General features: G+C 40.2%; 1 protein-coding gene across 2 annotated transcripts in view; it reads right to left on the bottom strand.

The window, feature by feature from the left end:
* The window catches only part of LOC133537295 (PHD finger protein 12-like), a 44,653-nt gene that overhangs the window by 11,632 nt on the left and 9,827 nt on the right, over positions 1-23,194 (bottom strand). For both annotated transcript variants that reach the window (XM_061878300.1, XM_061878299.1), the window contains exons 3-9: positions 20,771-20,843; positions 20,204-20,660; positions 17,450-17,570; positions 17,233-17,365; positions 15,894-16,058; positions 4,556-4,699; positions 801-1,449 (exon numbers count right to left, since the gene is read on the bottom strand). In XM_061878300.1, the coding sequence (XP_061734284.1) occupies positions 801-1,449; positions 4,556-4,699; positions 15,894-16,058; positions 17,233-17,365; positions 17,450-17,570; positions 20,204-20,660; positions 20,771-20,843 (1,742 nt within the window). The remainder of the gene's footprint in view (positions 1-800; positions 1,450-4,555; positions 4,700-15,893; positions 16,059-17,232; positions 17,366-17,449; positions 17,571-20,203; positions 20,661-20,770; positions 20,844-23,194) is intronic.

Below are 23,194 nucleotides of genomic sequence, written 5' to 3'. Positions count from 1 at the left end.
AAGTACTTGATTTTTAATGCCATTTAAGTCCTTAATTTTTGCAAAATCCATTTAATGAGCTTTTTAATGACCCGTGGAAACCCTGTACTATATCTGTCAGACTCCATATGGAAGCACTAAAACTACAACAAGGCTAATGAGGAAATGACACAGACTAAGTGTAATTTTGACCAAAGAAGCACCATTACATTTTATGTAGACCGCAATGACATGATTTAAATGCAGAAAACAATCATAATATGACCCCTTTAAGTCAGAGAGTTATTAATGTTTCATAAACACTGATGAGCATTGCAATAGAACAGTGGTTCTCAAACTTTTTCAATCACGTACCACCTCAGAAAAAACATGGCTGTCCAAATGCCACTAGGAGCAACATTAAAATACAGTAGCGTAGTAGGTCCAACTATCCATTAAAAACAAGGCAGTTTTTTTCTAAACAAATATATTCATAATTTTGCCCACTGTAACATTATACACAGTTTGAACAGCAGCATTGTTTGAATACAGGAAAATAAAACACTGCACTTTAGTCAAATGATTCTTTAAATGGAGCCGTACCACAGTTTGAGAATCGCTGCAATAGAACAACGGCTCATTTTAGAATGCATGTCAGAAGTCTTGGGCGCATACAAGTGAGATATCATTACCCCATTGACATGCTTCAAAAAACTCTAAATGTCAGAGCTGTGATAAATTCAATATGATGCTTCTGTTTCTACGTTGTATAATGAACACTTTATCCTGAACAAATCCAACAACTTATGAGCATCTTGCATCTAATACCCTGTAGTGCATACCTGGAGTTGGTGATGAGAAAGCAGTGTCTGGGTGCTCCTCTTGGCTGTCTTTAGGGAGTGTTTCAGACCGAGCACTAATAGGGATAGCATCGGAGAGTTTTCCGTCACTGCTGATACACTCTTCCTGGGTCCTATGGTTCTGTTGGTTACGATGTGACCACTGAGCTGGAGTGCAAGCTTCTTTAGTGCTGTTGGTCTCCTTCTTGAGTGTTTGGGGGCCTATGTGGTTGACTGGGTCAGAGGCAGTAGCTGCATCAGGCTTTAGCTCTCCTTGTATGCAACACTCAGTTTTACAGTCGACAGGTCCGTTTACTTTGGGAGGATTCATTTTTTCATGTAGAGGTCCATTATGTTTCCTACAGTTCTGGCATTGTGGCAGGCGGCATTTACAAGCAAATTGCTGTACCAATGTGTCCCTTGCTGGAGAGGTCTCCTGGTGGTTATCAGGTGCACTGCAGGATTTAGAGTCAGATGAATAAGTCCTTTCTGAAAAGGTCTGACTTTTCACATTCTCAGGAATTTTACATGATTTACAAATGTCTTTCATGTCAGAGTCCAACTGTGCTGGTTGGGACATGGATGAAGTCTTTTGCTTGGTTGACAAGTGTCGCATGATGCTGCATTGAAGGGCGATGACATCCTGAAGCCACTGTTTGAGACATCAAAACAACATTTAATAACCCATCTCACTACTGAGTTCATTTAATCTTTCAATTTCTATTCCGTCTATTTGTATTTGTGTTTGACTTTCTCTTCTTCTGTTACTGAATAATAATTTAGTTTTAGCGAGGTTTAGGGATAGTCGGTTGTTGTCAAGCCATCTTTTTGATTGGTTCATTTCTTCTGTTATTATTTGTATTATCTTCTGTGTGTTCTCTCCTGAATAAAACGCTGTTGTATCATCTGTAAATAATACTAACTTCAAATCTTTTGAAACTTTACAAATGTCATTTATATAAATATTGAACAATTTTGGTCCTGGTATTAATCCCTGAGATACACCACAGGATATATTTAGTGTTGTAGATGTGTGATGGCCTATCTTCACGTATAGTTTCCTGTTGGTTCAGTAACTTCTAATCCAGTTTAAGACCAACCCTCTGATGCCATGGTGTTCTCATTTTTTTTATTTAAATATTGGGATTGATTGTGTCAAATGCTTTAGTTAGATGCAACAACAACAATGCTGCTCATTGTTTACTATCTATTGCATTGTTAGTTTCCTCTGTAGTTTGGATTAAAACCATCGAAGTTGAAATATTAGCTCTGTATCCATGTTGGTTCTCAGCGAGTATTCTATATCAATCCAATCTCTTATTTAACAGTTTTTCTATTATTTTAAAACATTGTGGAAGTAAAGGACAATGCGCGATGATGTCACGTTATCGATGGGAAAATGCATTTTTAGACAATATGATTTGCCTGAGCGGCTAGGACACCCCGAGAGTAACAAGCGGTAGAAAATGGAGCAGAAAGGATAGATTAAAAAAAAAAATTAACCTGGGACTTCCGCAGGCCGGATTTTGAACGCTGGCGGGCCGGATTCATTTTCCATTCATTTTTATATACCAGAAAAATTCCCATTTTTCCCGTTTTTCTGCAACACCTATTCCTGTCATTTTCAACGGCAAGTTGGACAACACTTTGACACTGAAGAAGTTTGGCTGAGAGGAAAATACATGTCTTTTACGGCCCCAACTGATGTCGCTTCCAACCCCGGAAGGGACCAAATGCAAAAATCTTTTGTCTTTTTTTCATCTTTGAGTCATATATTTTGATTTCAACTGTTAGGACATACATTTATGGTTTTAATACTGTTTACCGATCTTTACAAGTCAAACCATTTCATAGTCAAACCGTTTCAATCATATATTCTACACTCAACTAGCATTTCAGTTGAGCTTGAGCTCTTCAATTTTCTAAACACTCTCCAACTTTTACTGTTTTACGGGGAGTCGTAGTTTAAAACGTGGCAAGATAAGCTTTGCGTCATCGTTGATAAATACTTGACGGCGGTTCGAGAAATGCCATGACCCACCATCTAATGTGTGATGCCCTTTGCCTGGGCATTACTCCACATAGTGTTTCAGCTATGGCAGTGAAACAAAATCCTATTCCTCCCTTAGCTGTCACGTTGTATGCAGTCAAACAGCTTGCTGATGCGACATGAACATCAGAATGTATGTGGCGTCCTTATATTGTGGAGAGAAAAAAAGAAAAAAAGAGAATGATAACACAGTAGGTTTGTCCTGCTACCAATATTTTGGTACCGGTACCAAAATGTATTTCGATACTTTTCTAAGTAAAGGTAACCAAAAAATGTCAATATTGGCTTTATTTGAACCCAAAATCTTAGGGTACATGAAACATATGTTTATTATTGCAATTTAGTCCTTCAAATTATATTTTTAAATAGTAAAAAAAAAAAAAATAAATAAAATAAAAATAAAAATCACACTATACAAGCTAGATATCAAAATAATTGTTAACGGTTACCGTAAATTCTAGACTACAAATCGCTACTTTTTATCCACACTTTAAACCCTGAGGCTCATAAAACAGTGCGGCTAGATTATGAATTTTTCCTCGTTGACAGCCATAATGCCAGAAAAAACAAGCAAGGACACTGAAATGGTACGTTATTGTTTGTGCTATGTGCCATCTTTTGGACATGTTCCCTCACTGCAGGTGCTGCACTGCCCTTCTGTTTTAGAGCTTTCAACTGGAAGTACATCTGCTGCTCCATCTTGTAGCCGTTCATAGCGTTTCCCGTATGGATTCTTCATTCATCACTCCAAACAACGTTTGTAAGTTTTACAATATAATTAAAACTACTTATACTTACTAAACCGGCCCATATGCGGTGTCTGGAGAAGTTTTCTTGCATATTCGTATGAGCTATCATAACCAAGCTAATGTGGTTAGTTAGCATTAACTACTATGCCAAGTCATTTACAAGTGTCTGTATTAGTATTATTAACTTATAATGGCATTCTTTTTGTATTGCTTCAGTTTAAAAAATTCCTCAGTAAATTCCCCAAGACGTCACGGTGGACTTTTTAGCTGGTTGGCGAGCTCGCTTTTGCAGCCAGTTGGTTCATGACGATGACTTTTGTTTTGTTTGATCATCCATTTTACTGCCGTGCTACAGGGACTGTTTTAGAAAATCTTTGTGTAAATCAAATCATTTCACAAAGTATATTTTTTTGCGGCTTATAGTTTGGTGCGGCTAATACATGAAAAATATATTTTTCTATCATCAACAATTTTTTTGCCCTCAAGGGGGCTGTTTGCAACTTGCTTAAAGTAAAAATATGTTGCTATTACTGGTTGAACAGAACACAAGTGTCTATATTTTTCACAATTACCACCTATGTTAAATGAAATTTGCTTGTCGGTTTTGAAAAATTAGTTTGGCTTTCCGGCTTGTCGCTCACCGCTGACTCAGAGCACGTGCACACAGGGAACAGAGACGGTACATAACATAACAAAACAGGACCATAGAAGCAAGCAACAATTTGAAGTCATGTTGTCATTACTTCAATGATAGCAAACGTTAACTATCATTAGCTGACAACAAACAAAGCTAATGCATGTACAATGTACATATTTGGGCGCAATTACATCATTACATGCTGAAAGTCATAAGAGCGGGATAAAACACATTGCAAATATAGCACCCTCTAGGCATTGGTGTAAAGGTTGCAAACAGCGTCTTTAATTTTAGCCATTTTAGTTCCTTGTTTTCCCCTTACCTCCTGCTGCTCCTCCTCTGTAGTAAGATGTTTCCTGTGTTTGTGTTCAGGCACACCACTACAGACCATCTCCAACTGTCGCGTCCCTGCAGGATGTAGACCGGAGGGGGGGTTCCTGTACTGAAACTTGATGGCATCTGGCACCTGAGATCAAACAGTAAAAAACTAAAAATGCATATTTTCAGGCAACCACATTGCATCCCACCAGAGTAACTTCAACTGTTTATTATACCTGTGTGCAATACCACATTATTCAGCTCTACTGGGTGCATCCACAGAAACCAAACATCCCTTCCACCCAGAAACTGCAAACCGATGTCATGCACTAATAATATCCCTTTAATTTGAAGAAAAACAATATCATAATAGAACCAAGCACAGAGATCCTAAAATATCTGACCTGTGTTGTATGCAAAAACAACATTTACAGCAGCAGTGGCCTGGCCCCTGTATGTCCATGATATGTCCCAGACAAATATAATGAGAAACATAAGATCCCAGCATTTATATTGTCACCTGAAATGCTCTAATTCAGAGTTGGTGTATGTGTGGAGCTGGGAGGGGTGTGATTCCTGACAGCGCACCTGCTTTTGAGAAAACTAACATTACAAGGTATATGACTGGACAAGGAAACCTTTTTTGGGCTGCTCACCAAACCTTGTAGGTGAACTTTGAAGTATTTTATAGCTTTGCATGCATGACCCACACATTAGCTTTTAGCTGCTGAATTTGCTTCTAAAAATAATAAGTACAACAAAAACTAGGAATTATAATTAAATGTCTTGTACTGAGGAGCTTTGTGGGGTCCTCTGCATCTCAAGTGTATCCATGATTTGGCTCTAATGTCTGGGCTGCTGGCAGTGATCGATGTTTTGCTGGCAAAGCAATGCAGGGTTTCAGAGTGCGTTCGATAGGGATACCTTGTCAATTCCTGAGGGCACGGATGACATTTCCATGCGCCACAAAGGCTGGAGTCATTAACGAGGAAGGATGACCAAACTTGCTAAGTTGATATTTCATCCGAATAAGAAACTCTACAAATATGCAGGAACACCAGCAATGTGATTCCCTCTGAGCCGTAAGTGCATCTGCACCAGCCGCAGCGCCACATCTGCTGTTAATACTAAATAACACTGCCTAACATGTGCACCTCATTTTAAAACATGGTATTATTAACTGTAAACACTTCTGGTGCATTCATTTTGCATTACATGACGAGACAGCATTTTGGCTTAGAGGCTGCACACTCGTCTGCTGTCTAGCGTATGCTTATTAAACAATAACATGATTATTTTTCTGCAGAATATTGGTTTAGGTTTATAGTTGATGGTGGCACAATTGTATCAGACATGACTTGTATTGTTTTTGGATGATTTAGATTTACTTTTGTGCTCAGCTCATATATTTAAAAAAAAAAAGAAAGAAAAATTCTGTTAGCACAACTGTTCCAACATGTTAGTGCACATTCTTATGTAATTGGCATGGAATAATATTTGTTGCATTTTTTCTTCCTTAGTAAAACATTTTAATATATTATAGGTATAAGAAATGTTTTTTGTCCGGGGACCTCCTTGCGCTCTGGCCCTCTTAAGACCTCACTTTTGGAATTGTACACTCATGTTTCTTCTAACTAAGCCAAGTTGATGTAAATTAACATGGTTATTTACACTTTATCCAAACGAGAGTTGACAAGAGAATCGATAAGGAACGATATCTGAAAAATCTTATCAATTCCCATCCTTTGTGTTCGGCCACATCTTGCCGTCCATGATTGACAGTTAATTCTGCTTGAACAGAGAGACAGCACACTAGCTAGGTTTGTGCAAAACACTTTGGATCTTACTAAATCCGGCCATGACACCAAGCGGTAAACAGTGTGTACAATCCATTAAATAGCGTGTGGGCGTGTTGCATCTGATTTACTAACACTGCGTGCGCAATTGTCATATGGTCTCACATTTGACAACATGAAGGCTCCCTTGGCGATGCTTGGCCACAGAGGGGCGCTGATGCACTGCAGATGAGCGGCGATGCAACTGATGCTGCCTAATACACAAAGTTTAGATCAAATATGCAGCATCAAACAGCTGTTTAAGTGACCAATCCACTTAATAGATATGGTAGGGGAACAAGATGTGCAGTCTGTCAAAGTGTTTATCACCGGGCAAAGTATTGCGGCCATAAAAATGACCACGCTAAACTAAAAGAGGATGAAGGACAAACAAGAGTTTATAGAATGCCACATTACTTTGTTGTGTTGTTCAACACAGCGATCTTCATGGTGGAGTTTTGGGGATTTGCTGTGATTTACACAGCTTGCACCTGAACTGTTTGGTGAAAAATGGCTTGATCATATGAGTCAACTAACACAAATTGAAGTGCAACAAATGAAAGACATAAGAAATGTAAGACCGTTCAAGTTTGGCGATGGGAGAATGGTCCATTGCACAAAAAACGTGAAACTCCCAGCTGTGATAGCACAGACTTGACAGAAGTTGTCCCAGCCGATATCCCTTTCATTTGAAGAAGAACCTCAATGAAAAGCGCAGGTGGCGTTTTAGACATTGAAAATGACATACCTGTGAAACTTGAACTTACATCATCAGGACATTATTGTGTAAACTTGAAAAATGAGACTAGCCCAGATAGAAATGACATCCTAATTGTGACAAAACAGGACAAACAAAAAATTCTATTGAAACTACACAAGCAGTTTGGACATGCCTCAGTTGACAGACTGAAAACAATGCTGATGAGGAGTGCGCCACAATATTGAAGGATTAGTCAAGAACTGTGAGACATGCATTAGATAGATGCCAAAGCCAGCAGGTTTACCCGTGGCCTTAACTTATAATGAAACAGTAGCTACGGACTAACATGAGCTAGAACCAGGCGTGCGGTATCTGCATGTTATTGATCACGTCACACGATTCAGTGCAGGTAGCATAATTACCACCAAGAAATCTAAAGAGATAGTGAAGAACTTAATTCACTGCTGGTTAACTGTTCACTGACAACGGGGGTGAATTTAACAATGAGGAAATAAGGGACATGGCAGAAAATGTTAACATTGAAGTAAAAACTGCTTATAGTAGAGGGAGCAATGGTCTCTTGGAAGGGCAAATCACACCAGGACTGAAATTCTGTTAAAAGTAAAGAAAGTAAACGGATGTGGCTGGACGATGGCCGTAGACTGGGCTATGATGGCAAAAACTCTATGCACAATGTAAATGGCTACCGTCCCTACCAGCTAGTGTTTGGGGAAAACCCAAATCTATTGTCAGTTCTCACTGATATGCAGCCAGCCCTAGAAGGGACTAGCGTGGCTACTTGGATGACCCATCATATCTCAGCCCTACATGCTGCGAGAGGAGCACTAACAGAAGCAGAATGCTCTGAGAGGATCCAAAGAGCCCTTTGCAAACAACTGCGACCCACTGATGAACGATACGTGACAGGGGATACGGTTTACAACAAACAGATGGATTCTACAGAGTGGAAAGGTCCAGGTGTTGTCAATAGCCAAGATGGTGAGGTGATATTTGTTCGGCATGGGGGTACTTATGTTCGTGGACATCAATCTAGACTTCGTAAGGTTGCTGGCTCACAGGAAATACTGACAGAAAGAGATAATCAGTTGATGGAAACTGAAAATGCAGCATTCCCAGAAACTGGATTATATGAAATTGATACTGAAAATAAAAATGAGGAAGAGACACCCCTTAACTGATGAAGATGCTGAGGATATCAATGAGCACCCTCACACTTCAACTCACTCAAATAACACTTGTGACGGAGTTTAGAACCAGTGGTTCCTAACCTGGGTTCGGTGAGTCGGGCTCAGGGGTTCGGTGGAGGTCAAAACACACCTGACTCATCCTGTAAATACAAACGTCTCCCCTTCTGTGTATTACGGATACGGCAACAGGTGACTGATTTGCAGGTGAGTAATTTGTTGTGAGTTCATGCACGCTTCATTTTGTGCACTAGTAAAAAAAACATGGTAACACTTTAGTATGGGGAACATATTCACCATTAATCAGTTGCTTATTGACATGCAAATTAGTAACATAGTGGCTCTTAATTAGTCATTATTAGGTACTTATTACTGCCTTATTCGGCCTGGCCTTATTATAACCTAAACCCTCTAATCCTGACCCTAACCAAATAACTCTAAATTAAGTCTTTATTACTTAGAATATGTTCCCTTAGTGTTCAAATACCTCTAAATTAAGTCTTTGTTACTTAGATATATGTTACCCATACTAAAGTGTTACCAGAAACATATAACTTTGTCTTGAATTTAAAAAACATGTTGAGTTATGTGCAGACTGCCATACAGCTGCCAAACACGCTGAACTCAACAACTGGAAACAGAACAATGTGTTTGAAGGTCAGAAATGCATCTCTACAAGGTGGGTGTGCACACACTTAAAGACACACCAGATGGTGGTGTTGCCAAAGTTAGACTACTTGCGAGAGGTTTTGAGGAAATAAACACTGAGGAGCTACCAAAAGATTCACCTACACGTGCTTCAGAGTGCCTAAAAATGATCATGGCTGTTTATGTCAAGAGAAATGGGAGCTTAAAACAACCTTTTTGCAACGTAAAGAATTAACCTGAAATGTCTACATTCGTCCTACCCAAGAAGCTCAGAGTGAACGTTGAAAAAGTGTGTTCATGGTCTGACCAACGCTTCTCTGATCTGGTACAACATTATGCATTAAGCAGCAGTCGGGATGCACCGTGTCAAGTTGACCCAGCAGTGTTCTTTTGGTTGGATTACTACTGCCATGAGTCCTTGCTTGTCCTGTGGAGGACTTGATCTGGGGAGGTTCAGAAACATTCTCCATGACAGTCCTCGCTTACTTGAAAGCTACTTTTCAAGTTGGACGGGAAGAACACAGCAGCTTCAGGTACATTGAAATGGAGGTACATAACAAATCTCCAAGCCATTCAGAGCCACACAGTGAGAAACCCCTCTAACGGACACTGAATATGATGTGCTCCAGTCAAGATTGCACAAATATTGTGGGTGGTGACAAAGAGCAGACCCGACGTGATGTGTGACGTATATACATGTATCCTGGCGTCCTGTACAAAGCATACCACAGTTCAGTCTCTACACTGTGCAAATAAACTGATCACAAAACTCAAATCAGAGAAGGTGACTTTTAGGGTTCAGTGCCGTATTTCTGGACCATAGGGCGCACCAGCTTGTAAGGCGCACTACCAATGAGTGGGTCTATTCAAGTCTATTTTCATACAACAGGTGCACCAAATTATAAGGCGCATTAAAAAGGGTCACAATATGATTTTTTCCCAAAATGTGTTTTACAGACCATCTTCAAGTAGCTTTCTGACAGTCTCATCAGGACGCTCTGTTTTGTGGGCGGTCTTATTTACACTTCAAAAGCGTCTTCTCCCCGTCATCTTTGCTGTACCGGTATAGCGTGGAGCTACATTAGGTGCACACGTTTATAGGGCGCACTGTCCATTTTTGAGAAAATGAAAGGATTTAAAGTGCGCCTTACAGTCCGAAAAATATGTCACTTGGGAAAAGACAGCACCCTAAAGTTTGTGGTGTTCAGTGATTCATGCAAGGGAACTCTTCCAGATGGAAGCACTAAGAGCTAGCAGATACACAACAGCTAAGCACACACTAGCAAACAAGCTAGACATACAGTATGTTGTAAGTGTTGTTAATTGAACAATATTGCAGTCTAAAACACATTTGTCAATATAAACAAGTATCAAACAATTATAGTTGCATGTTACTCACAATTACAAAGTCTCCATGCAGAAGCGTATTCAAAAGTATCCAGTAGCAAACGTGTCCGCATCATTCAATGTACCGTCACAAGCTTAACTTAATTAATTTTTGTAATAACTGTGTCGCTAAAAACAATAACCGCTACACTTTAACCTAAAGACAGCATAAGTCCATTCCAGACAGTTAACAATAGATAGGCTGTTGTTTTTCACATCTTCCATTGTTCTGGTTAATTAATTTCATTTGTTGAAACATTTTCTAACATTCCACATAGGGCTGGCCGATATATCGATATACGCAATATATCGCGGGTTTGTCCGTGTGCATTATAGAAAATGACTAAATGGTGATATTGGAGTATACGCTCTCACGCAGTTGCTTTTAGCTGCGGGCATTACACTTCAGGCTCTTTTAACTCTTTCTTGTCTCTACTTCTCACAGACAGCAAGCGCACAAACTTACACACGTCACATACTGTCACCTCATACGTCACATACCTATACGCCCTCACGGGGCAGAGAGGTAGCAGACTGGCTAACGTTAGCTGTGATGCTTGCGAAGCGGTGCGAGTGGTAATACGACAGAAAGAAGGTGCGAATGAAGGAAGAATTAATTCCCAAGAAAAACAGCAGGGGGTCCATTGTCTGGTGGTGGTTTGGCTTCAAGCGGGAAGATGTCAAATAGACAACTTTAATTTGTCAAGTGTTGCTACCAAAAGTAGCATTACTACTAATATGTAGCATCATTTCAAAAGTCACCTTAATAAATGCAGTTTTGGTCAAATGACTTAGATGTGATTTCCTTCTCTGCATGAAAGTTTAAAAGTAGCATATATGAATGCAGTATGAAGAAGAATGATTTAATGTAGACACATAGAATCGTCATACTGCTGTGATTATATGTATCAAGTGTTCATTCAAGGCTAAGGCAAAATATGGAGATCTATATCGTGCATCGCGATATGGCCTAAAATATTGAGATATTAAAGAAAGGCTTATCGCCCAGCCCTAATCCCACACTTCAAAATAAAAGTATTTGTGTTTCCTGCTGGTATCGGATCAATATATCAGAAGTTTAAAAGTTTGCTCACACAATCATCGTTGCCATGTTCGCAAGGCTAACAGGTTGGCTAACTGGTTGCTATCTATCATTGTTATTGGTACCAAATAAAGGAACGTTTTGGTTATTTGTCTTTGTTGGCACATTTTCACTTTGGTCCTTGAATGCAAAGAGTTAGGGCACCCGTGCAGTATAGTTTTTATTGAGTGTACCCCGAATTCCGCCCGATTGTAGTTGAGATAGGCGCCAGCGCCCCCCGCGACCCCGAAAGGGAATAAGCGGTAGAAAATGGATCGATGGATATTTCTACATTTAAAGGCCTACTGAAACCCACTACTACAGACCACACTGTCTGATAGTTTGTATCAATCAATCAATGTTTATTTATATAGCCGTAATTCACAAGTGTCTCAAAGGGCTGCAAAAACCACTACGACATCCTCGGAAGAACCCACATAAGGGCAAGGAAAACTTGCAACACATACCAATACGGGCGGTTTAGTTTAATAAATTGCAATTCTAAATTTCCCGCAAGGTATCCTGTTGAAAACGTCGCGGAATGATGACGCTTATGTTGACGCCTGCTTGTGACGTTATTGGTTGGAGGGGACATTTCAGCCCAGCACCACACACGGCTAAAAGTCGTCTCTTTTCATCGCATAATTACACAGTATTTTGGACATCTGTGTTGCTGAATCTTTTGCAATTTGTTCAATTAATAATGGAAACGTCAAATAAGAATGCTGTTGGTGGAAAGCGGTGGATTGTAGCTGCTTTTAGCAACCGAAACACAGCCGGTGTTTGTTTGTTGTGAAGCTTTAACACAGAGCTGTCAAGCGAACATGTTTCTCTACGTCAACCAGCAAGTTTTTGGATGGGAAAATTGTGATATTAAGTCAGCTCTTAGCGGACACTTTAGTGGATTATGCGACCTCCTCCTGCAGCTGAAAAAGGCAGCTGTGATCTTGGCTCCTCGGCTTCTCTCAGAGACACTGGCGTTCACCGCAGCCAACCGACTTTCAGGTAGGACTTTATAATCTCACTAAGACACTATCAACACAATAAGCAGATAACGGATTTTCCAGAATTATCCTAGTAAATGTGTCTAATTACATCTGAAACGCTCCCACTGGAGCCGTCGCCTTTTATTTTTTTTTATATTTTTTTTAGTGCTTCACTCTAACTTTCCTCATCCACAAATCTTTCATCCTCGCTCAAATTAATGGGGAAATCGTCGCTTTCTCGGTCCGAATAGCTCTTGCTGCTGGAGGCTATAATTATAAACAATGTGAAGATGAGAGGAGCCCTACAACCCGTGACGTCACGCTCACATAGTCTGCTACTTCCGGTAAAGGCAAGGCTTTTTTTTTACGAGCGACCAAAATTTGTGAACTTTATTGTCGATGTTCTCTACTAAATCCTTTCAGCAAAAATATGGCAATATCGCGAAATAATCAAGTATGACACATAGAATGGACCTGCTATCCCCGTTTAAATAAGAACATCTCATTTCAGTAGGCCTTTAAAGACAAAAGCTCTGAATCTGTCTGCATAAAGCCAAACAATTTAAAAGTAAATTATGGCATCTCGTTCTAATGTGTGGCAACTTCAGACAAGAATATGTTGATTGACAGTCTATCTCTGGAGTTCCACAGGCTCCGAAACGGCCTTTTTTTATCCAAGTCAATGTGTCTGTTTCCACCGCCTAAAATCTGCTTGTCGTGCACGTGCCCAAAATAAATAATCCGGTTTACTTTCAAAATAAAATACTCCGGTGGGGGGCAGGGGCTGTGTCAAATATCAGCTGATATTATTGGGACCCGGAAAGCAGGGTAGTGGTTATGTAACACGCTCGCTCGCCAGGGAGGATGTTACTGTTATAGTGTTGTTTGCTCCACAAAATAAAGTTGTTTATCAAGGCAAAACTTTCGTCTGTGTTGCCGTCCAGCCCCTTAAGGGGGAAATGCACTTATTTTTTTTTTGCCTATCGTTCACAATCATTCTGAAGACATGACGACAGATCTTTGTATTGTTTTTAATGTATCCTACCTCTTAAAGAAAACCTAAATAAAGCCAATGGGAGGTGATCTATTCTGCCTATGCAACCCAATAAATTACCATCAAAAAAAGGGGCCAAAAATATTTATTTTCCATTTGGTGACTTGAATATTAACCAAGTATTAGTGAAATTGTTAGTATAGGCGCTAACACAGACACACTTTTCATAGATGCGTCTTGATCACAAGCTCGTGTGCCTTTTTTGACATCAACCGAAAAGCTGATTTACTCGTTTCCTTGCTCGTGAATTTTTTGGGTAGATCACAAAGCATGCCTCTCACCTGGATTGTAGAAGTACGTGGACACATCCCGACAACTTTGTACTTGTTGACATCTAAGTTAGACCCGCAAATGGCGAGAACGACACCCTTTTCTTCACAAGGATTATGAGTCACTCATCGTCTAAATGGGAATTTAACACAATTCTGGCCGTCAGCATCCTAATGGCAGCACACCTTGTACAGTAAGTAATGAAGTCTGCAATGAGCTGTAGTCACCAGTGATGAAGATTAAAAAAAAGCAATCGTGATCCATTTTTTAAAATGACTGACTATATGCTTAAAATGATCAAAATACATTAATATTACATGTTATTATAAATGTGCCTGTTACTACACTACATATATACATACATCATATATAAAACCTCAATGGAGGTGTTTAGATGTTTAAGGGTTTAAAAGGCACAATAAATCGGTTCCCATATGCTCCATTGCAAGCAGACTTTTGATGGCATTTATTTACTATTGAGAATTCATTAAAAAAACAAATAAACATCCGTCCACATGTTTTTCATAATGATTGTCAACGATAGGCAGAATTCCAAAAAAAGTACAGTTTCCCTTTTGACACAATCCACTTCGCACATGTTTATATCAGCTACGCGTGTTACCAGCTTTGCACATGTTTTAGTACAAGCAAAACTTAAGTAAATCATCCCCTTTGTGTGTGGTTTCAAATCCTTGTTCACGGCCAAACGAATATGCTTCTGACTATTAAGAAACAACAACAAACATTTTTTTGGACAGTGCTCTGACTGCAAGAAGGCTTTTCTCTAAATGAGAAATATTGTCACATTTTAATCTTGCAAGATATTCACACCCCTAGAGAAATAAGAATAAAGAAAAGCACTATACAACTATAACCATACTTGCAACCCTACCGGATTTTCAGGGAGACTCCCGAAATTCAGCGCCTCTCCCGAAAACCTCCCGGAAGAAATTTTCTACCGAAATTCAGCCCGAGCTGGAAGCCACGCCCCCTCCAGCTCCATGCGGACCTGAGTGGGGACAGCCTGTTTTCACGTCCGCTTTCCCACTGTATAAACAGCTTGCCTGCCCAATCACGTTACAACATCTACGGATTTTAATAAAAAACTGCACACACATGGAGACGAAGCAGAAGAACGAAGAAGTTACAGCCATGGCGACGCCGTCGACGGGCGAAATGAAGAAATACGCTTGCAAGTTCCAAAACGATTGGAAACAAGAATTTCAGTTTATCCAGGAGAGTCCTGTAAATTTTGTAGAACAGACTCCTCCATTGAACACGGTGGCTGAACGGCTATACTCAGTCATGAACGGTCAGCAAAGCACAAAGCGTCCGCAGCACAGCATCGTTCACAACCCTGTATTATGGGCCACCTCGCAAAATGGAGACTCGATGGTGTAACTTATGCTGAGACAAAGATGGCTATGCTGATAGGCAGGAAGCAACATCCCGTTCTCCTTTGCGGATGTCTACAACAAATCCATGAAGGGTATGTTCCCGAATTCGGAGACCGCTCGCCAGTACGCAAATGGCAGAACAAAGGTTAATCAAATAGTGAAAGGTAAGTGGTGTTGTTTTCTTTTAGTAACCAGCAAGCACAGTACAGTTAGTAGAACAACTGTTTTTTTCTTACTGTGTATTTGATGGGTGCCAATCAAAGGCTGTGCTTCTGGCTGCAAAGCATTGTACTTTCAAGTACAACAATGAGTAGATGAGTGTTATGTGTGTGTATATATGTGTATATAAATGAACACTGAAATCCGACTATTTTATTTATATATATAATAAAATAAATATATATAGCTAGAATTTTCTGAAAGTCAAGTATTTCATACACACACACACACACACATATATATATATATATATATATATATATATATATATATACACACACACACACACACACACACACACACACACACACACACACACACATACGAAATACTCGATTTGGTGAATTGTAGCTGTAAATATACTCCTCCCCTCTTAACCACGCCCCCAACCACGCCTCCGCCCCACCTCCCAAAATCGGAGGTCTCAAGGTTGGCAAGTATGACTATAACCCATTATTATTATTGTAAATGTTGCACCAACTACCAACAGCTGTGAAGGAGCAGTTCTACAGGATTTCTCCACTAAAGAGGTTGCATATAGAATATCCAAGTGCAGTTTACCTTGATGGTCTTCTTGTTGTACTGCCGTGTGGCCCGATTGTTGGGAGAATAGGGTCGATGTACTCTGCGCAGAAAGTCCAACTTGACAGCATGTTGTGACATTCTGTCCTGAAATTGGTCGAAAAGCTGACAGCGGTTGGACAAGCTGAGGCTCCCCTGATTCAGCTGTGCAATAGAAAAAATATAAAACCAAGAAAGATGAAACATTCTTCTGAGAAAATCATGTTTTGTGGTAGTTTAACTTTCATACGCGCCACTTCTTAGAATTCCGTTTTTCATTTTCCCCAAAAGTTTGTCATGGTTATCATATACCATATTGGCTATTGCCAAACAAATGTATTCCTTTACGTCCGCAATCTTCTGCAAAATTAAGTGCCAAAACAAAAATCCTGTTTGTTGGTGACTCAGTCTTGTCATATTTACACAGCATGAATTCCTGTGTCTTCATAAGGATTTCTGCAGGTTCAACTTTATTTTTACAATTTAAGACCGATTTCATATCTGCACTGCCAAAATAGTACAAAGACATGAACAAAAATGTGAAGTCTACAATTACTTGCAAAGTATATTCATTTATTCCATGCTCTTTCATATTAGAATACAATATGCTCAACCCATCCAAAAACACAAGAAGCCTAATACTGTATTTGTTTGGAACTCATAAATCAATACTGGCCAACATTGTCATTCTGTGTGTATATGTCTACTGTATTCTTTATTCATTTGAGCTCTTGTCCCTTGTTTGCAATCTCCTCCAGAATGTTCTTGAGTGATGCATATTTGGGGTCCGCCAAAGGACCCTATTGAAACTGTTTTATTATTCTTTATTTTCCTTGTAACTTCTCATTCTGGCGGATTGAAAGCGTTTGCTGCTGCCACTTTGTTTTTCCCACTTGCCAGTGGATTCCAACATCTTTTAAAGTGTTCTTGCACTTCATATGCACTGGCTTTAATCATGCATTCAATTATTTGTTCTGGAGCCACAAACAATTGAACTTGCACTTTGCATTTTGTAGTTTTAAATAGCGTCCTCAAAAAGTAAAACATTTAAAATCGAGCCTTAGGTTCATGCATTTGTTTTAATACAAATCATGCTTAAACATTTACAAACTTTTCTAAAATGTATTTAATCAACGTTATGCAGATTTAAGATAACACATTTTATTTCTTTGATGTATTCATTTATCAATTATTTGAATTTCACATAGTTTTTTGCATGTTAAACTATCCTTATCTCTCTAAAATGAGTTTTCTGTTAACTAGATTTGTGCTACTTTTGTGAGGAAATTTGATTCGGTTTCCTAACAAAACCTGAGGTATTTGTTCCTCTGTGTCTCACCACTGAGTGCTCAACATGATTTGGGCACATCCATTTGCCGGTAGGTAAAGCTGTAAGTGGCGGGTCGAGACAGTCCGTGTGGAATAGAAGAGGACAATAATCACACTGTATCAAAGGAGCCAACCTGCAACTCCTACAGGAGGAAACGTAAGACAGTAAGCAGTAAGTGCAAAACAATCAAGGATATGATCTGTCTGTAGATACTGTATTAAAATACCTGTTGCATGAGAAGCAGACTTTGACTGGTAAAGGTACCAGACCATTGGGATCTAGCTCATACTGGGGTCGCCTGAATGGCTTCCCAAGTAATTCCTCCTTTTTCCTCCGCTTACTGCTACCTGAACACATAGACAAAAGATGTTATTCCTTAAAAAGAAAGTGTTGCATATATATATTCAATAATTGCTTATGAAGTTTATAGTTCAGTCCAAATTTTAGACCTGTATTTATTAGTCTCAACTACCATAATGGAACAACCCTAATTTACATGATAAAACCATTTTGTGTCCAACGCTAAATGGAGACATTTGTATTCTTTCTGATTAAGGACTTATTTGGAGTCTGTCTATTGTAAAACAGTGTTTTCTAAACAATTTATGATAATAGTTGCTTAACAAAATGTTCAATTCACAAACTTTGCATCATCAACAACAAGTTAGAAAACAGTACAGATTGAAAGGAAAACTGCAATTAACAAAATATATACTGTATATTTGACCAATCATACACAATCCCTTTGTGAGATAAAAACACGTCTCTCCCTTTTCTGTGCGTTCTAAATAGTGAAAACTGGTAGTAAGAGGCAGCTAATAATACAGGTAATTAGGATTAACCTATTCCGCCTATAAAGCGCTTAAAAAACATTTAAGAAACACCAACAACCCTCTATTTACACACTGTGAGCTGCATATTCCTAGTGAAGTATTGTAGGTACCACGGTATTGCCGTTTCAAACTCTTATTATTAATGCCGTGAAGCGTGACTGTATCAAACAAAAACATGGTGAATGCAGTTAGAAAATAAACTACATCCTCCAGAATTTTAGAGTGAGAAAGAGGAAGAAAGATGGGAAGTGAAGTACAGTAAGTAAGAGTAATTGTTTCATTTCAAACTTCTAACAACTGTATGGGTTATGTTGCTGACAAACAAACTCTGGCAAAAGCATAACCTCTGTGGCGGAGTCTCGAGCATTCCAAGCCTAAATAGACTCGGTAAAAGCGCACTGTGCCGAGGGAAAGCACCTGTTGCAGACTGAAAGCTACCATCACCCGGAAAAGATAAAGCCAGCGAAGCTTAACGTCTATTTGTGAGTTATTTACATTATCAACAGTAAAAATGTGCGTTAACTTTTCTGAGAAAATGAATTTTCCAAACTAATAGAAAACAAATTTCCACTTCACTCAGAAAGTAAGACAAACTATGTGCACATCCATCCATCCATTTCCTACCGCTGGTCCCTTTCGGGGTTGCGGGGGGGTGCTGGAGCCTATCTCAGCTGCACTCGGGCGGAAGGCGGGGTACACCCTGAATAAGTCACCACCTCATCACAGGGCCAAAACATCCATCCACCCATCCATTTTCTACCGCTTATTCCCTTTTGGGGTCGCGGGGGGCGTTGGCGCCTATTTCAGCTACAATCGGGCTGAAGGTGGTGTACACCCTGGACAAGTCACCACCTCATCACAGGGCCAAAACAGACAGACAACATTCACACACGAGGGATCATTTAGTGTTGCCAATCAACCTATCGCCAGGTGCATGTCTTTGGAGGTCGGAGGGTCCTATCCCCAGGTGCATGGTTAGAGTGTCCGCCCTGAGATGGGTAGGTTGTGAGTTTAAACCTTGGCAAAGTCATAACAAAGACTATAAAAATGGGAGCCATTACCTCCCTGCTTGGCACTCAGCATCAAGGGTTACAATTGTGGGTTAAATCACCAAATGATTCGCTGCTGCTCACTGCTCCCCTCACCTTCCAGGGGGGGATCGAGGGTGATGGGTCAAATGCAGAGAATCATTGTGTGTGTGACAATCATTAGGACTTTAACTTTAACCACTGTGTCACAAGGGCCCACATAAGAACACTTTTTGTGTATACATAGACAAAAAGTGCAGTTACATATTATGACCATAAGGTGTCATATTGCACAAGTTTCACATTTATTTACTTTATAACTTAGTTTCTGCCATATTATTTTGTTACTTTCATAAGCACATTTAGTTTCTACTTGAGGTACATGAAACAGTTATCTACAATAACTTTTATTCTACAAATGACATCACCTACACAAAAGATTAGTACTTTTTATAAATTTTGAGCACAATAACAATGGCCGTTATAATTTTGGTCACAATACCGTGATAAGAAATGTTCATATAGTTACATCCCGATAGTACACAATATAAGAATAAAAAAAACATAAATAATTGATTTATAATGGAATCGTAGCTCCTGAATTGTGAGGTGCTCAAAAATTCCCAGCCCTAGTTAAATGTAAATGTGTTGAATAGCGCTTTTTCTACCTTTTTTTTTTTTAAAGGAACTCAAAGCGCTTTGACACTATTTCCACATTCACACACTGATGGCGGGAGGTGCCATGCAAGGCGCTAACCAGGGCCCATCAGGAGCGAGGGTGAAGTGTCTTGCTCAAGGACACAACGGACATGACTAGGATGGTAGAAGGTGAGAATTGAACCAGTAAGCCTCAGATTGCTGGCAGGGCCACTCTGCCAACTTCGCCACGGCGTCCCGTAGTTGTAGGTTTAGGGATGGTTTTAAGAGGGCTTTATAGGTGGAGAAGACCATATGCTCACTAGCAGAGGGGAAGGATGTATCACAGAGGGATTGTGGATGATGGGTCAAATGTTCCTTTTCCATTTTTTGCTTGGTTTAATTGAGGCTCAGGAGAGTGGTTGCTTTCTAAGAAAAACATTTGAATGACTTCCATCTGACATAGGTTAGGTATCCACTGACCTGGTAGTGCTGTGGTGCATGTGAGCTCACTTGGAAGCTGGAATTGCGTTGGATTTCTCTCCATAGCGGCTGCTATTAGCAGCTGAAAAGGCCTCTTGAGAAGACGTGGGGTTGGAGCAGACGATGCAATGCTCTCCAGCTCAGTGCCCTGAAAATCCTCATCTGGGTCGGCCGCCTCTTCTTCTCCATCATTCTGCTCCTCTGATGGAGTAGGGGTCGACGAAGTATTGGAAGTTGGCGTGCCTGGCCGGCTGCTAGGTCTGCTGCTACTCCTACGGTCCAAGAGGCGTACCTGGGCCACACGAAGACCCGGCCCAGCTGCTCCAGCTCCGGGAGGAAGTCCATCAAGACGTAATGGCCCAGCACCAAGCTCCAACTCCATAGCTGGGGAAGATGAACGCTTTGCACAGGACTTTTCTAGCAGGCCATTTGTCGGCTCAGACTTTTGCTCTCGTTTCTGAAAGACATTTAACAGAAACTACTAGGGTGTTCTTTTGTCAATTGCTCATCAGCAGTGTGATGCTAAGTTTGGTGTAGGACGGACATTTTGTGTGGTCAGTCAACTACCTTTTTCCGAACATTGCAACGGTGACACATCCATTCTCCTGGGGGAAGCATCTCTTCACTCAGGGGCGGGTCACTAGAATTCAAACAATCAAGTCAGGTTTTTGTTTAAAGACAAAATAGTACATACAGTGCAGGGGTAGGGAACCTATGCCTCGCCAGCCGGATGTGGCTCTTTTGATGACTGCATCTGGCTCTCGGATAAATCTGAGCTGACATTGCTTAACACAATAAGTAATGAATAATTCCACTTGTCATTACAGTGTTAAAAATAATGTTCAAAATATAAAACATTCTCATGCATTTTTAATCCATCCATCCATTTTCTACCACACCTGTTCAAGAAGTTGCGTTAATGGTAAGAAGTTACTTATTTATTAGTGGTTAGTGTGGGGCTTGCCCTCCTGGGGGTTTTTCAGACCACCAAGCACCGACATGAGAGCCTGTTTCAGGGTTACAATATTGTTTTATTTTTCAATAAGTCTCTCAGTTGCTTTCCAGCAATTGTATTTTTCTCTTTCGTTTTCGCTCGCGCTCTGGCTCCAGCACTAACCCCGTCTCTCCTCCTGGCTGCTGCTACTAACAGAGTGACAGGTGATTAGATAACAAGGTCCAGGTGGGCTTTCTACGCACCTGTCGCTGATTTTGAGGCTGTTCCTTGCACACCCCAGTTTGCTGCAGGCCAGCAGGCCACGCCCCCTCCACAGTTATCTTCAGAATAACAATGTTATTACAAAGAATAAGAGACCTATTATACTCTAGAAATGTTGGTCTTACTTAAAAATGCACTCGTTTTGTTGTGTTCAGTGTTAAAAAAAATATTATATGGCTCTTACGGAAATACATTTTAAAATATTTGGCTTTTTGGCTCTCTCAGCCAAAAAGGTACCCGACCCCCGATACAGTGCATCTGGAAATCTTCCCAGCACTTCACTTGTCCAACACTTTATGTTTTATTTTTCAAAATGCCCTCAAAATTCTACACACACTACCCCATAATGGCAATGTGAAATGTTTTAAATTCCACGGAATTTGCTGAGTACTTGATGCACCTTTGGCAGCAATTGCAGTCTTCAAATACAATACCCTAAGCTTGGCACATCTATCTTTAGGCAGTTTCACCTAATCTGCTTTGCCCATTCCTCCTTGCAGCACCTCTCAAGCTCCATCAGGGTGGATTTCCGGGAAGCATTGGTTTTCACCCAGGATGTCTCCGTACAAAGCTGCATGCATCTTTCCCTCTATTCGGACGCGTCTCCCAGTTCCTGCAACCTGCAACCACCATGACTCACAGCAGGGATGGTATTTCCCTGGTGATGAGCAGTGCCTGGTTTCCCCCAAATATGATGCCTGAAATTCACGCCAGAGATCAATCTTTTTCTCATCAGACCTGATAACTTTGTTTCTCATGGTCTGAGAGTCTTTCACATGCATTTTGGCAAACTTTCAGGGAAAAATAGGTTCCGTCTGGCCACTGTACCATACTGGCCAAATTGGTGGCTTGCTGCCGAGATAATTGTCCTTCTGGAAGGTTCTCCTCTCTCTACAGAAGAATGCTGTAGCTCTGACAGAGTGACCATCAGGATGAAAACCAACACTTCCATCCAACCTGATGGAGCTTGAGAGGGGCTCCAAAGAGGAATGGGTGAAACTGACAAAAAATAAGTGTGCCAAGCTTGTGGCATCATATTAAAAAAGACTTGCGGCGGTAATTGCTGCAAAAGGGGCATCAAGGAAGTATTGAGCAAAGGCTTTGAATACTTGTGTACATTATGATTCCACTATTTTTTTTATAAATTTGCAATTTAAAAATAAATTTAAAAAAATTTACATCGTCATTGTGGGTTATTGTGTGTATAATTTTGAGGGAAGAAATGGATTGATTCTTTTTTTGAATAAGTCTGTAAAAAACTAAATGTTGAAAAAGTGAAGCGCTGAGAATTATTTCCAGATGCAATGCATGTGAATTGGGACGGCGTGGCGCAGTGGGAGAGTGGCCGTGCGCAACCCGAGCGTCCCTGGTTCAATTCCCACCTAGTACCAACCTCGTCACGTCCGTTGTGTCCTGAGCAAGACACTTCACCCTTGCTCCTGATGGGTGCTGGTTGGCGCCTTGCATGGCAGCTCCCTCCATCAGTGTGTGAATGTGTGTGTGAATGTGGAAGTAGTGTCAAAGCGCTTTGAGTACCTTGAAGGTAGAAAAGCGCTATACAAGTACAACCCATTTAATTAGCTTCAATTATTTTCAAAAACTAGTCCATGGTTTATTTGTTTTTTTGAACATGCTAAACAAGTTAAGAAGTGTGTTCATGAGAGAACTGTTCATAATTACACTTAAACGTCCATTTTTAATAGGGAAAGAAAGGAATAGAGAATGTGTAGCACTAATGTATATAATTTTGGCTTTCACAATTAATCTAATTTGAA

The sequence above is a fragment of the Nerophis ophidion genome, linkage group LG18 (assembly GCF_033978795.1).
Source record: "Nerophis ophidion isolate RoL-2023_Sa linkage group LG18, RoL_Noph_v1.0, whole genome shotgun sequence".
Taxonomy (NCBI): domain Eukaryota; kingdom Metazoa; phylum Chordata; class Actinopteri; order Syngnathiformes; family Syngnathidae; genus Nerophis; species Nerophis ophidion.
The sequence above is the reverse complement of the archived record's forward strand: the minus strand, read 5'-3'. Positions and strand labels throughout refer to the sequence as shown.